At 33.8% G+C, this 15486-nt stretch overlaps 1 protein-coding gene and 1 long non-coding RNA gene across 7 annotated transcripts in view; one reads left to right on the forward strand and one right to left on the reverse strand.

The window, feature by feature from the left end:
• LOC103312321 (uncharacterized) overlaps positions 1 to 5247 on the forward strand; it is a 16546-nt gene extending 11299 nt beyond the window's left edge. For 3 of the 6 annotated variants that reach the window (XR_010334555.1, XR_010334556.1, XR_001574587.2), the window contains 8 exons: positions 74 to 336; positions 390 to 509; positions 2114 to 2332; positions 2386 to 3044; positions 3098 to 3206; positions 3256 to 3436; positions 4509 to 4784; positions 4838 to 5247. This is a non-coding gene — a long non-coding RNA (uncharacterized LOC103312321). Of the gene's footprint in view, positions 1 to 73; positions 337 to 389; positions 510 to 2107; positions 2333 to 2385; positions 3045 to 3097; positions 3207 to 3255; positions 3437 to 4508; positions 4785 to 4837 lie in introns of all 6 variants that reach the window. The other 3 variants (XR_010334560.1, XR_010334557.1, XR_010334553.1) reach the window with 3 other exon arrangements.
• Positions 5248 to 6652: 1405 nt separating this feature from the next.
• LOC661413 (uncharacterized) lies at positions 6653 to 14496 on the reverse strand. The gene is made up of 8 exons (XM_008192674.3): positions 14155 to 14496; positions 13814 to 14098; positions 11340 to 11497; positions 10985 to 11285; positions 10821 to 10938; positions 9763 to 10767; positions 7160 to 7893; positions 6653 to 7106 (listed from the first exon to the last, which is right to left on the reverse strand). The coding sequence occupies exons 1-8, from the start codon at positions 14299 to 14301 to the stop codon at positions 6936 to 6938; spliced, it is 2919 nt and encodes a 972-aa protein (XP_008190896.2). The 5' UTR covers positions 14302 to 14496; the 3' UTR covers positions 6653 to 6935.
• Positions 14497 to 15486: the final 990 nt, after the last annotated feature.

Below are 15486 nucleotides of genomic sequence, written 5' to 3' on the forward strand. Positions count from 1 at the left end.
GCGTTCCTGTTATCTTGACACACAACTTGGTTTTGAATTATTGTTCGTTTTGAGTTTTGGGGGCTTGTTTTAGGTTGTGGTATTCTCCTCAACCCGATTTTCGAATTGTGGAACTTTTGGATCATTATGTATATGGGAATTTTATAGTGATTACAGCCATCAAAGAGATGTTTGTGCTAATCGCATTTTATGGTACTGGAAGGATAAAATCCGACTTTGTATTTCTATTGGGGCACACAGGATGAATTGGCTGAGGACAGAATGGTATGGTTCTGGATGGTACTAGTGGGTTAGGATTGATACAGTTACTAAAGTGAATTGTTACACTTGATAGACGTGAGTTTAAAATATCTAGGCTTGGGTTGTATTTGAATGGATTTTTTGTGCAGAAATTCAAAGCTTCGCCCCAATCGACGAACAAGTGAAATTCCAATAAGGACACAATTTTGCGTCACACTTAGATGCAATGGAACAGTAAAGCTAAACGAGGCAGGAGATACACCTGTTCGGTAAGGGGCAACTCTTTATGTATTTTGCAATTGTTTTTTGCTAAGATTTGTAAACTTTTACAATGGCTTTTTGAGCTGGATCTCAAAAAAGAAAAACATGTAAAGGCCTTTTTTGTTCCTGTGATTTTAAAAATACACATTTTGATTTTAAACTATTATTAAACTCCTAAAACATTTTAATATGAATTTTACACCAGGATTTTAATTTTGAATTTTTGAAATTTGAAATTTGAAATGGTTTCCAAAATTCGGGGATTATAGTAATTTATTGTTTTAGAGAAATTTGTAAAGATGGCGCGACAATTTTTACAGGTTTCTGTAAAGTTTTAGTTTGACGTTTTGTTTAAATGTCACGCCGTCTAAAAGGACAGTGACATCTAGGCGTTGGATACCAAAATATACATTTACAGTAACCTTTAAAATTTACAGGGTTATATTCATGTTTTGCTAGAACAGAACGGTGAGTTACAGAAATCTGCAAATTTTTCAAAATTATTATTTTTATAAATAATCTTGAAATTATTAAAACCATAATGTGTTGATTACAGGAATGCCTGCTCTATACAGACACATTTTTTTGTAATTTTCGGCAATTTTTGATAGTTTGGACAGGCTCAAAAATTATCAGATTACAAAAGTTAGAAATAAAATTCCTATCATGATGTATTAATGTAGATAATGTAAATTTGTATTAGGAAACTACATTGTTTATTGATTTTGCACGATTTTAAGATTTTGAAATGTAAAATGGTTTTCAAATAATTCAAAGATTTAATTAATTTGTTGTTTTAGAGAAATATGTAAAGATGACGCGACAAATATTACAGGTTTCTGTAAAGTTTTAGTTTGACATTTTGTTGAAAATGTCAAATTTAAAATGTTACAGTAACCTATAAAATTTATAGTGCTATCTATGCGTATTTTACGTAGATGGCGCAACACTTTTTACAGGTTTTTATAAACTGTAGTTTGACGTTTGTCGTCATTGAAAGGCGGTGACATCTAGGCGTTGCATACCAAAATATAATTTTACAGTAACTTGTAAAATTGAAGTTGCCGTCTAGACATGTTTTGCTAGAACAGTGGATTAGAGAAATCTACACATTTTTTAAAATTATTTTTATAAATAATTTTGAAATAAATTAAACCATAATATGTTGATCATAAGAATGCCATCTCTTTACAGTCACATAAGTTATTTTAATCTTTTTACAATTTTTTATTGTTTGGACGGGCAACCAACTATACGAATGTTTTAATAAAATAATTTTGCAAAAACTTTTAATCAAAATGTGTATTACAGGAACGCGAAATGGTTTTTGATTAGTTGAATACCTTTTGCGTTCTTGTGTTCCTAATACGCATTTTGGTTTTATCACAGGTTTTATTTAATTCTTCGAAAATTTAATTCCACATTTGTTTTATTTACACTTTTGTATATAATTGGTTGCCTACACAACTTGTCAAAATTTACAAATTTGTAAAAACTAAACACGCAACAAAATCAGAGGAACGCCAGAATGTCTTTTTGCGTTCCTGTGGTCTTCATCCACAATGTGGTTTGAAATTTTTGTTTGTTCTTTGTTTTATGGGCTTAGTTCTAGGTTGTGGCGTTCTTCTCAAGCTCAAGTTTTGAATTGTGCGACTCCTATAATGTTTTATTTTATTTATTTACTTGGGAACTTTAAAGTGTTTGCCCTTATCGTATTGTATGGTACTGAAAGAATATAAGCCGACACAGACTGATATGGTTCTGGATAGTACTGCTGGGTTAGCATTTATACAGTTACTAAAATGGATTGTTACACTACACCATGATAGAAGTGAGTTTAAAATATCTAGACCTGGAATATGTTTGAACTGATTTTTTGTGTAGAAATTCAAAACTTCGCCTAAACCGTCCTATAAATGGGATCCCAATAAGGAACCCAATTTTGCGTCACACTTGGATGCGGTGGAATTAGCTTTTTTAAACTTCTGTATAATTGGTTGCCTAGACAAACTGTCAATTATAAATTCCAAAATTTTAGAAACTTAAAATTCACAGGAACGCAAGAAGGTCTTTAACCTTTTTAACTTTAAGACCTTCTTGCGTTCCTGTGATCCTAATACACATTTTGGTTATACATTTTAGTTTGTAGGCTTGGTTCTTCGTTATGGGGTTCTCGAGACCAGTTTTCAAATTGTGCGACTCTTGCGTAATTTTATGGTACTGAAAAAATAAAATCCGACTTTGAATTCATGTTGGGCCCATTTGCTGGTCACTTCCTTTGTTGCTGACCACAATTTTTGCATGAGCTTTAATTACCATCCCAGAGGATGAATTTGTTGAGGACCCAGGATGGTTGTACGGAAATGGACGGTACTAGTGGTTGGGATTTTTTGTATTGAAATTCAAAGCTTCGCCCTAACAAGTGACGACGAAGAAATCGATTACTTGGGACATGTAACTATTCCTAAGAGCTTAGGTGACCATTTGGAAGAAATAAGAGATATTTCTGTATGGATTGATCCATAAATACAACTTTTACACTGGTACTGTAAAAAATAATTGCATTACAAGCATTTCAATTAATCTTTTTATATAGGAAAATTGTATAAGTATGTGACTGTGTACAATGGTTTGTGTTGTTGTATAAGGCGCACATATTTTGAACATGGGTTGGCAAAGCAAAATCTTCTAATTTAATATATGCGGTAGTACAACAGTGTTGTAAGGTGATCACGTTACCAATTTGTCTTTCAGAGGAGCAAGAGTCTAGAGTGAAATAGAGAAAGTTTTAAGTGAAAAAATGAAAACTGTGGATGTAATTGAAGTCGTCAGTGTTGGTCTGAAGTAATAGGGTTTGTGGACGCTTATTTCCATACTATTGCCACCAAGAAGCGAGATATTTCTGCAGAAAATGCTATAATAAAGGCAGTGGGAGGTAAAATGATAAAGAAATTTAAGAAATTAATTGTTAAAAGTGTGTTAAGAACCTGAAGGGTTTAATCGTCTCTATAAACAACCATGACATGTTCATTGGAAACTTTTAATTGTACCTAAGCATTGATCTTGTTTTAGATTGTTTTGTTATGTGTGATCAAAAAGCAAATTTTATAGGGCGTTTAAATGTTTAAATTTGGTAGGAATTTGTTGTTTTTCTGGCATAGAATGAAAAAACGATAATGAAACATTTTTTATCTCACAAATTTGTAAACGTGTTAATCAATGCAGTTCCGTGACCGACATTCTAAAAAAAAAACCTACTATTGCTAAAATTTTGAGAATAGAAAATTTCTGAAACGTCCCATGGTAAATTCTTTACAACATTTTGACGCAATAGTTAACTCAAATTTTATCTTGTGGAGAGGGCCACTTTACAGAAGTGTAGAGTCTTCTGTTCGTGGCTTCGATGTCCCCCTAATTTTTAAAATTTAGTGCACTTCGGTGTTTTGCAATTTTTTGTAGTCGTTACTGTAGTTTTTTGCTTTAAAATTTGAACTCAGAGATGGCATTACATTACATTACAGGTTACTGTAACATGTTTAAAAATTTCATGTTAGATGGTGCCACCTTGCATTTTTTACAGAATACTGTATCGTAATACTTGAAGATTAAATTCAGAGATGGAAACAAAAACTTTACAGGTTTCTGTAATTCCATGTTTTAAAGTAAAACAACTAAATGTCATAAGTAATTTTGAAATTCTAAAATGGATTTTTCGGACTAGGGCCACAGGAATGCAAAGGAAAATAATGTAAAGTCTTGTATACATTTCAGTTTTAAATTATTATAAATTATTCTTAAAGTTTTTAAGTTAACGGTTATGTAATCTGCATACCCGTATAATTGGTTGCCTAAGAGTCTCTAAAATTAAAAAAAATTGAATGAATTTGAGACCAGGATTTCAGGAATGCAAGAAGGTACGTAAAAGAACCTTCTTGCGTTCCTGTTATCTTGATACGCAGCTTGATTTTAAATTCTTGTTTGTTTTGAGTCTTGTGGGTTTGTTTTAGGTTGCGGTGTGTTCTCCTCGAACCCGATTTTCGATTTTGGAACTCCTGGACCATTATTTGTTGGGATTTTTATTCTGATTACGGTCATCATTGAAGTGTTCACGCTAATCGCATATATGGTACTGAAAGGATAAAATCCGACTTTGAATTCATATTGGGGCACATAGGATGAATTCGTTGAGGACACAGAATGGTATGGCTCTGGATTGTACTAGTGGATTGGGATTTATACAGTTTCTAAACTGGATTGTTACACAACACTACACCATGATAGATGTGAGTTTAAAATATCTAGACCTGGGTTATGTTTGAACTGAGTTTTTGTGTAGAAATTCAAAGCATCGCCCAAACCGTCGCGTACGTGGGATCCCAATAAGGACCCAATTTTGCGTTACACCTGGATGAGGTCGACCAAAAAGTGCTATTCGCAAAATGAGCAAAATCCAACGCAAAATGTCATTACGGGTGACTTCGATTGTTGATTCATTGGACCCTCCAAGATTTAAGACGAGTGTTAATCCATTGTCGAGGACGAAATTCATGACAATTCCATTTCGGATGCGAAGCCTTTAGGAAGGGGACGTATGTTGTTCAAAACACTAATATTATTACGCATGTTTGTCAAGCAAGGATGCCACAACAGAGATGTAATTTATCCGAAATAATTTTGGTGTATAGCTGTTAGATATTACGTTGTTTATGTTATTACTGTTTTTTTTTAATAAAGTGTTAAAATGTGTAGTGACCTTTTATTTGTCTTCATAAACAACTTTTACTAAGACGACAGGTAACCCAAAATGCCCGTATGTGTAATGCTGGTTGCATAGAAAAATTGCTAATAATTTTTGACCTTTTTACGTTCCTGTGATCCTGATACGAAATCCATTTTTAAAAGTTTGCAAAATTTCACCTAAAATTTGAGTGCGAGAAAATTTATGTGAAATTCTGCAAAATTTTAAAAATGGATTTCGTATCAGGATCACAGGAATGCAAAAGGGTAATGAGAAAAAATATAGAACTCAAAATACACGCATGTGTATAACTGGTTGCTTGCAAATGCCGCTAAAAATTTTTTAACCTCTTTGCGTTCCTATGATCCTGATACGAAATCCATTTTTAAAATTTTGCAAAATTTCACCTAAAATTTGAGTGCGAGAAAATTTATGTGAAATTCTGCAAAATTTTAAAAATGGATTTCGTATCAGGATCATAGGAACGCAAAGAGGTTAAGAAATTTTTAGCGGCATTTGCATGCAACCAGTTATACACATGCGTGTATTTTGAGTTCTATATTTTTTCTCATTACCCTTTTGCATTCCTGTGATCCTGATACGAAATCCATTTTTAAAATTTTGCAGAATTTCACCTAAAATTTCTTTCACTTATCAAATTTTTTTTAAAAATTGAAGAAAATCTGCAATTGACAAAATGCGAAATATTTTCGGTCCTGTTAGAGATAGAGGGGTAGTTCTGCCCTTTTGAAAAGCTTAGGGCCCCGCAGTATTTTTCCTGGGCTATCGAATGAGATATGTTTTTTTGTTGAAAGTCTTTATTTAATGCGATTTGTTTGGAACATATTTTACGAGTAAATTTTGGGGCACTTCCTGTTGTCGTAGCAACTTGAAATTTTGCATGCACACGTAACTTTTGGAGCACTATTACGTCATGTATTTCGATTCCTGATTTAAAAATGGGCAGTGCTATCTCTGTTCCTGATTGAGATCCGGGAATGAGACCTAACCTATTTCGATAGCCCAGGAAAAATACTAGGGGCCGGTGGGTTTTTCAAAAGGGCAGAACTATCCCTCTATTTCCAACAGGAACGAAGATATTTCGCATTTTTTAAATCACAAACATTAAAAATTTTTTTAAATTATCCAAAAAAAAACAACATAGGCAGCGGCATCTAAGTATGAGATGCAAAAGTATAAATTTACAGTAATCTGTAAAGTACTTGTGCCATCTATGAAATTTTAATTTAAACAGTAGATTACAGTATTCTGTAATTTTTTAAAGTTTATTGTATGCAACTAGTTATACGTTAGTGAGCACTTAGGTTGCCTATCTTTACCAATAAAATTTTGAATAGCCAAACAAAATTCTCTGCTTTTTTGGATTCTGGTATTGATTCAGAAAACAATGTGTAAAGTATTAATGTTTATTGAAAAAAAAAAAAAACACATAACATGAAAATAGTCACACAAATTACAACCTAGGCTAAATAAATCTCATATTCAATAATTAAAGATACACAACTTCAAAACTTTTAATATTTATGTTCCTAAAACTACGAATCCAATCCATCCAATAACACCAACACTGCCTTAAAACTAAACTACAAAACTGGAACTAGTAAATGCGTTTATGAATAAAACAATTATTAGACGGACGTAAATATAAACAGTTAAACCGACTGTGAAACTGCATTTATTGAACGAGTTCACCTATCACCCTACCTAGATCGTCATTATAACGCGCCAAAAGCGTAGCATTTAAATCCGAATCCCAGAAGCCCATTTCGGCTAAAATGAGCAGATTCTTGGCACGGATCGAATCAGGATTCTCCGTTACCCAATGACCATTCACCCACTTTCCGGGCTAAACAAAAAAAATCAATCAAACATCGACGACAATGACACCAAACCACTTACTTCCGTCTTCGGCACGATCATATTAATGACAGAACGTGCCGTGTTGATAGCAGATGAGGCAACATTAACGGCACCGCTGACCAAATTCTCCGGCAAAATGTGAACCTGCGGCGGATACTCCGCTTCCGGTGGTTGAGCTGGGGGTGCAGTTGGAGTTTCCTTTTTATCAGAGGGCTTAGGCGCAGGCCGATGCATCAGAATTGGGTGCGGATGAGAAGAAGTCGGGTGTCCTGCAGTTGAACTCCGAAGGGGCTGTGACTGGTCCAACGGTCGCCCATAGTGATCAGTTTTCACATAATGAGAACACGGAGCTTGATATGACCAAGTATATCTCGCTTCGTCTTTAATATCTGAAGTGACCGGTGTTTCGTTTTTCTCGGGCTCTGTTTTGGGAAGTGTTGGATAAACCACTTCATACCCGGGATTGCTTTGAGGGAAAATGAACAATCTTTTGCCGGAGGTCACGTCCGAGAAACAACTACCGGTGGCGGAGCAATGCGACAAGAAAATTTTTTCTTCGGCACACTGTTCAGGGATCTCGTCCTTATTTGCTGGTTCCACTTTTATGGGGTTTGATTCCTGAGAGACATTTGGACGAGGGGTGGTATCGATTTTTTCCTCATCTTCGGAATTTAAAGGGCCAGGGGCCTCTTCAGCGTTCACGAGAAAATCAGGACGCAAGATGTGTTTCGGGACTGGCAGTTTATTGCCATCGAATGTGATGTAAACGTATCCTGAAACAATAAACACAGTAATTGAAACGTTCTTTCTCTAAAAAATTATGAGGTGACTTCACAGACTTAAATTCCATTTCAAACTTTTGGAAAAAACGGCAACAGAACATTAGCATATTTGGGAAAAAATGGAGCACAAATCTAGACTTATTCTACACAAAAAAAAACTTTGTGATTATTTAAAGCCTTTGTAAAGAAAATGCACCACAAGCGAGTGTATATTTTGAAGAAATACGTTTGTTTTGTTACTTACGAACTATTCAAAAACTACTTTAAAGCGATTACATATTTAACATAAAAGTAACAAAAAAACAGATATAATATCTGACAACTATTTGTTTGGACACAAAAAACTTTTTAGTAATTTGTGACATCTTTTGCTTTAATGACGGCTCGAATATACGCTGGCAGATTTTTAACAATTCTGTAAAAGAATTCTGTCGTTTTATTGTTCCAAATGTGTTTTATTTTATATTTTAAATCTTTAAATGATCACTAAACAGATTTTTAAGACGTTTCATTTTGTACCAAAAAGACAATGATAATTAAATCAAAACTATACCGGGTGCTCAAAAATCGGCGCACCAACCCAATGGTGTGTGGTAGAGAACTGGTTACATATAAAGGTAAAGATAGTAAAAAAATTCTTTGCATAAAATTACTGATAAATAACGAATTTTCAATAAATGAATTGTGGCAACGTTGTATAACAGTCGTGATCTCAATAGAATTTGATCAACAATAGAAATAAATTATTTTTGAAATGATTCCCTAGGAAATAATGCCCAGTGTTGGCACATCTACAAACTGTGATTTCTTTGATAAATTTTAATTTTTTTAAATTAAAAAAACTGCTAAAGTCTGATGGCAAATTTAAAAATAGTTATTCATCGTTGTGTTAGGGAACGATTACTTAGTGTGAAACATAAAAACATTAAAGAATAATGAAAACTGAAGAAGTTAACAAAATAAGTTTATAGCTACAGATTTTTTAAAATACGACTTTAGGAATTTTTTCAAGGTTTTTCCCGTAATCTACACATACTTCTCAACAACGTACCACTGAGTTGGTGCGCCAGTTTTTGAGCACCCTGTATGATAGACAATGTAAGAATTACCAAATTATTATTTCAAGTTTTGCTGAGTAACAAGAAGCATCTTTTCTTAAAAAATAAAATATCTTCCCGATATAATTTTTTAGAGAATGGTAATAAACGTCTTTGCAAAATATATTTGATGCTGTTTACTGTCCCATCTATGAACTTAAATTGCCCCAGACCTTTTGAAATTGTCTATTATTATACGAGTTTTATAAGACGTTCTATTGTGACACGAATGGCTTTCCAATGAAAAAAACGAGTGTAATATGCTATTTTTCTACTTTCTATTTTTGTTGTTTGTTTTTGTTTAGTTTAACTTAAAATTTGTATAAAAATTTTCAAGTTTACATAGTGACTTTTACCGCCTTGAAGTAACGAATCGTCCAATATTAAGCGTTTTCGATAGTACTGGTGTTTTAGTAGATGTTTCCTTACTTAAAATAGCAAAACAATCAGATACCACAACAGAAACAAATTTATTTTTACAATAGTCAACAGAATGACAAAGACATTAAAAAAATTACGTCATTTTTGCACAAAAGCTGTGTGAAACATCGTTTATTTTTCTCATTTAGGTTATTTATTGCTGTTTGAAAAAAATATATACATTTTGGCAATTTTGTGTTAGTTAAGTAGGAAAATTTAATTTTAGCTTGTGTTTACGATAATATTCTGAAAGCTAGTATTATGTAAAAGTTTATACTGCACAAAAGCTTCAATATGCTAATTTGTCGTTTACATGTTAAATCACAAAAATGTATTATTTTACCTGAACCTTCGTCCTTTTCCTCACAAACCGGTTCATTGACCACATCATAGCCACTGCTCAAATCTGAAGACGCCTCGCTTGCAATTTCCGAAATCGACTCGCCTGTTGAATTATTGTTATCCACTGCTCCATTGTTATTATTTTTATCATCGTTTGTGTTAACATTTTCCTCGTCTTTATCAGACTCTTTCGACTTTTTGGATAAATCTACAATCAGGTCTTTCTCCGCAATACCATACTTATTGGTTGCCTTAACTTCACAGTCCCCAGTTAGATTCTCTTCCTTTTTCATTCTACCATAAGACCACACACTCTCCCAATCCGAATCCGAGTCTTGATGAGCTCCAACTATTTTAATATTTTGCATGCGTCGACTTAGATCCATAACGCAGTTTGCAAGTGTATTTTCGGGTGGCATATTGGTCGGTGTTTCGTCAAAATTCTCCTTCTTGTCTTGAAAATCAGAAAACTGGGAAAATTCATTCGAAAAATAGATCAATTTCGATAAGTCTTCCTCTTGTTCGGCCGGTTTCTGAGTCTCAGTTTTGAACGAATTTGTGGGACTTGCAAAATTTAAAAGTGGAGTAATGCCCTCGGTTTCAATTCCATTGGGGTAGTAGACCAGTCGTTGCACACCTTCTGGTATTTGTATGCTGGCATTTATCTTATTTTCGGCACCTTTGGGAGGATAAATCACGACTTCCTTGACGTGGTCGGGGATTTTTACACTAAGCGGCTTTGTTTCACCTGCACTTTCACGAGGGACGAACATTTGCTGTTCAACTGATTCGACCATTTGCGGATTTTCAGAAACTGGTAACGGTTTTGAGACTTCAGCCGCTCCACTACCGCAAAATACGACTTTTCCGAGCGGTTTCTTCGGCGACTCTACGTTAAAAATTGGAGTCAAAGGCCCATCAACGGTCACACAGCAACTCAAAGACTTGCCAAAACGAATGTCCCTATCGTAGAAGTTCCAGTAGCTTTCGTACGTGCCAGGTTTTTCTATACAATTGATTTGTAATACATTTTTAATTCAAGACAAATCCGACACTTACTCGGTACTTCAAAGCGAACAGAAATTGATCCGTTTTCCCCAGGCTGTAAAAGAGGGCAGCGAATGACTTTAGTGGAGGGCACCATGTCGGCAGATCCCCAAGTCAGGCGCAGTTCGGTCTAAAATTAACCATTTAACTCAATTTTTTTATTAATTTCTGCTTACGGTTCTTGTCCAAGGCAACATGCCACTATTGACAACTTGCCAGGTATGCAGATAAACCTCACCACCCAACATGTGTTCATATTTCCCAGGAGTTGTGCCGTTTAGAACAGAAGCATTCATGAAAGGCGAAGTGTCAAGCAAAAAGTGAGAGCGTTTATTGCCACCATGGCGGTCTTCAGCAGAGCTAATTTTATTGATCAATGCTTGCTTCTTTTCCTTGATTTTCTTCGTTTTAGCGTCTAATTTGTCCAATTTGCTTTCCAATTTCATGTCACACTTTAATGTCTTAAATAGCTCTTTACTGTAATTTGAAATTCTAAATCAAAAAATTTATTAAATTGCAAATGAGACATACTCAATGGGATTGTCTCCGTGTTTTCTGGATCTTTTAGTAGGTTCGGGCTTATTTCTCTTCGAAGACACAGGTGTTGAAGCAGCTACATCCTTGTCCTTGTTAGCAATTATGTTAGAAGTGACCGCAAAAGTTACTTCTTCCACGATGTCACTTTTAAACTAAAAAATCGCAATATTAAACAGGGCATTTTCAAAAAAATATACATAAAATAAAAATTATTATCAATCGATCGTTTGTGTATCAAAACGATTATGTGAGACTCAAATGGAAATCTGATAAAATTTTTTTTTTAATTAACCACAACATATTCACCAATTTTAAAATACATCGCCTGTTTAGGTGGAATTAGGAGCGTATCAAAAACGTTGACTACTTTTTACGTTCATTAATGTTTTACCCTTTTTATTGCACTGTAGAAAGTTCAGTAATGCCAAAGTTCAAATTAAATTTGAAAATGTGAGGATAACATTTTGAAACTAAATTTTAATATTTCTATCATAAGCACGTCAGTTGTGTGTGATTATGTGTCACTTAAAAAACTTGAAATATTACTTTCTTAAAGTAAATTGCATTTGAAGCGTTTGATTGTAAAAAATCACTTCAGTAATCTAAATGTATAGAAACAAAATGAAGATTCGGGGCTTCCCCACAAAGACACATTGGTTTGAACGGGTGCACTTTGAATTACGTTTTCTTCTAATGCAGCCTTAAAATTTTAGTGTTTATTGTCATTTTAAGATGGAGATGTGGAAAATAATAATGTAAAATTATTTCTAGAAAAATTAGCTTCATTTTGGAGTAAAAAAATCTTAAGTATTTGTATTTTTCCTTAGAAATGAAACGGTAAATTATAAAAATTTTAGATTTTTTTTACTCCAAAATAACGATATTTTTTGAGAACCATAAATAAGAATAAGCACTGAAGCTTTTAGCCTGAATTTGAAGAAAACGCAGTTCAAAGACTGATCTTTAAACCAATATATCTTTGTGGGGAAGCTCCGAATCTTCATTCTGTTTCTACATTTGAACTACTGAAGTGATTCTCTACAACGCTCTGAACTCGGAATTCGCCAATTTGAAGACACGCTGTATACTTATATATTCTGCAATTAATTATTAAATATGCTATTGTCCACAGACTGATGATTTCTCATCTAAAGATGCACCATTATCTGAGAAAAAAATTATTAAATATCCTATTATTTCAAGTACAAGTATTTTATTGAGCTCCATTAAAACAATAAAAAAGAGACAGCAATTGTGAATATGCATAATGATAACAAACTATGCGCTAGACGAGGACAATTAATTGATAAACATACACTAATGAAACAAATTAACAATTTAAACATCACAACAACAAAAAAAAACAGATAAAAATGTAACTGACAAGAAAAATAAAGCTAAGCGCGTCCGAAAAATAATTTTCGATATTATGCAAGGTGAACAGGGAATTAATCACAAATTATCAAAAATTCCTAATGAAATAGAGAAGAAAACAAGAAGAGTTTCCTTCAATACGGAATATTCTTAAAAAATTGTCATCACCATCTGTTAGATCTTTATCTATTAACGCTTTTATTTCAGAAACGAATAAAACGAAAAATCTTACTAATGTTCAACAACAGCACCTACTTTTGTTGAAGAATTAAAAGTTCTTAGGCGGCAAAAATAAATCAAAATAATGTGAATGCGAGTATTTTTGAGGATTCATAATGTTTCAAAAAACTTATGATGTTGTATTATTATTATTATGTATAGCTGCAGCTAAAAGGTGTTTTTTTATTTTCGCCTGCCAGTCGTTTCTATTATTTTATAAGTCAAGCATTTAGTAGACTTATATTTTTAGAAGCATTTGCTTATTTTTGTAAGCTTATCCTTTCCTTTATTAATACAGAAATAAACATTACCTTATGCTAATCGGTATCAGGAAAACCTTTTACTTAAACCCTTATCCTTATTTTTATTTAAACATATTCAAGAAGTGGCTTAAAAAATCTTAAGTAAAAGCAAATAATACCACCCAAAGTATTATTATTATGTAGTACTTAAGTTGTCAATGCCCATTTCCGGATTAATGTGCGAAAATAAAAATAAACAAAGTAAAAAAATGTAGTCACTCGACTCAGTTGATACTTTTTACACGAGAAATTATGACCCCACACTGTAAACTCTATCTTTAAATTAAATTGATAACACCAGCTTATTATTGGTAACGATATAATTTAATAATTGGCAACTTAAATTTAAAGTCCGAGCCTAGATTGATTAGAAAACTCAGTGATTCTATCGCAGTTTGTAAAAAGAAAAAGTATTGTCCTATTTATTACTGGTAATAAATGACCCACACTTAAGTCGTGTTAATTGGAGATGCATAACTGGTGATAAAGTTGTTTGCCAAACAATGAGTCAGCTGTTGCACAAGGTGTGCTCAGTCAATAGCCAATTACATTCAAAATTAAATACCAAATCACCTGTTTCATGTAGGTGACAAACCATTCTGGGGGCGCAATCACGCTGTTGTCCATTGAATCCACGTCGAATTGTGTTTCCACATCATTGGAATGTTTCCTCGACAGATGACTCGAGCTGAATATCTTGTCGAGCTTGAGAAAAATTACCTCCCCCAGCCTGGCCTTCAGACGGAAAGCACTCAGAGCAAGTTCGAACCATTCCTGGGAGTCAATCACACATTCCTGGCCATTATCGGTGATGTAAGTAACTTTCACGTCGTTGCCAGCGACCCCGGAATTTTTCAACTGGAATTACGGCCATTATGACTTGTTAAAATGATTTGTGTTGGAAAGAAACTCACCAAGTACGACTTAAACATTTCGAAATTCGAAGTTGTTGTCGGGGTGTCGTACATTCCAATAACGTTGGACTTGTCGCCTCCATTGTCGGGCTTATTTCTCCATTGCAAATTAAAAACAAGTTCGGATGCCTTCTTTCGGGTGCCCATGGCTTGCAACAAAAACGATGAATTTTCTTACTGATTGCCGGCGACTGGCAAACAATTAGTTTGCTTCCTGTCTTGCGACAAAACGCACAATAAATCTTCCAAAACTAATGTTTGCAAACACGAATCTCTTGCCAAATGTTGTGAATGCAAGTGAAAAAAAACAATGACCTGTCATAACATTACAGCACTTACTCGGAAATTGACCAATGATCATGTGTGTGTGACGCATGCGTAGAGGGAAATTACGCAGTAATTTTAGCTAAAGTACATGGCATACATAAAACGAACTAAAAATAAAGACACCGAATTTTAAGTTTTGGGGCACTCTAACACTACAAATATCTTGCTTTTACCAAATCTAGGATATTTCGTCCTGAAAGCAATATTTCTGTTCCAAAATTTGCATTTTCAATAATTGTATTTTGATCCTCACCTAAATTACATAGCAGAAGTGAAAGCACTAAAAAGATGGAATTTAAATATACCGGGAACCGGGAATTTTCAAATTTGTGATGAGTAAGGGGCTGGTTTTTTAATTTTTCAAAATCAATTTAAAAAACCGATAAACTGATGTCTCTATTTAAACATCAAACAAAATATATTGTTCTTGTTTGACTATTATTTATTTCACAACTTAGCAAAACTACTACCACAAAGAAATTAGTAATAATGTGTTAAAATATCTGCAAAAGACGGTCAGTACCTAGGGCCCTGGTGGCCCAGTGGTATAAGCGCCACTTACAACGGGGGAGGTCGGGGGTTCGAACCCGGATCAGGTGTAACAATTTTTCTATGAAAAAAAGTATAGAAAAGGTAAGTGAAACAACACGTAAGCAAAAATAAGAGATTGAGAGAACACATAGACGTATAAACATAAAGCGGAGCATAAAACTGACAGAAATAAGAAAATAATGCGGCAAAAATGTAAAAGTACGTAAAGGCGGCAAATTGTAAACGTACTTTTTGTTTTGAGAGAAAAAGAGATAAACGTAAAGGTGAAATATAACTTCAAACTTTAGTTGAGTTATACGCCCTGTATCTTTTGATAAAATCTGGTGAAAAATTAGAGAATTAAAATAAAAAAAGTGGAAAAAAATGCTTTCTCGAGTTAATTCGCCGACTTTTGAACAAAAAGTATTTGCGTTTTAGGTGAATTATTGCAAATATAAAGTTTGTAATGGTGAT

Source organism: Tribolium castaneum, chromosome 1 (genome assembly GCF_031307605.1).
Source record: "Tribolium castaneum strain GA2 chromosome 1, icTriCast1.1, whole genome shotgun sequence".
Classification (NCBI taxonomy): domain Eukaryota; kingdom Metazoa; phylum Arthropoda; class Insecta; order Coleoptera; family Tenebrionidae; genus Tribolium; species Tribolium castaneum.

What these genes read in the sequence shown, in the direction of transcription:
- LOC661413 (XM_008192674.3), bottom strand. Translation starts at nt 14,301, where the DNA reads ATGGGCACCCGAAAGAAGGCATCCGAACTTGTTTTTAATTTGCAATGG. An exon ending in TGTTGCCTTGGACAAGAACC is followed by an intron (nt 10,939 to 10,984) that starts GTAAGCAGAAAT and finishes GGTTAATTTTAG; the next exon opens with ACCGAACTGCGCCTGACTTG. An exon ending in GGAAAAGGACGAAGGTTCAG is followed by an intron (nt 7,894 to 9,762) that starts GTAAAATAATAC and finishes TTATTGTTTCAG; the next exon opens with GATACGTTTACATCACATTC.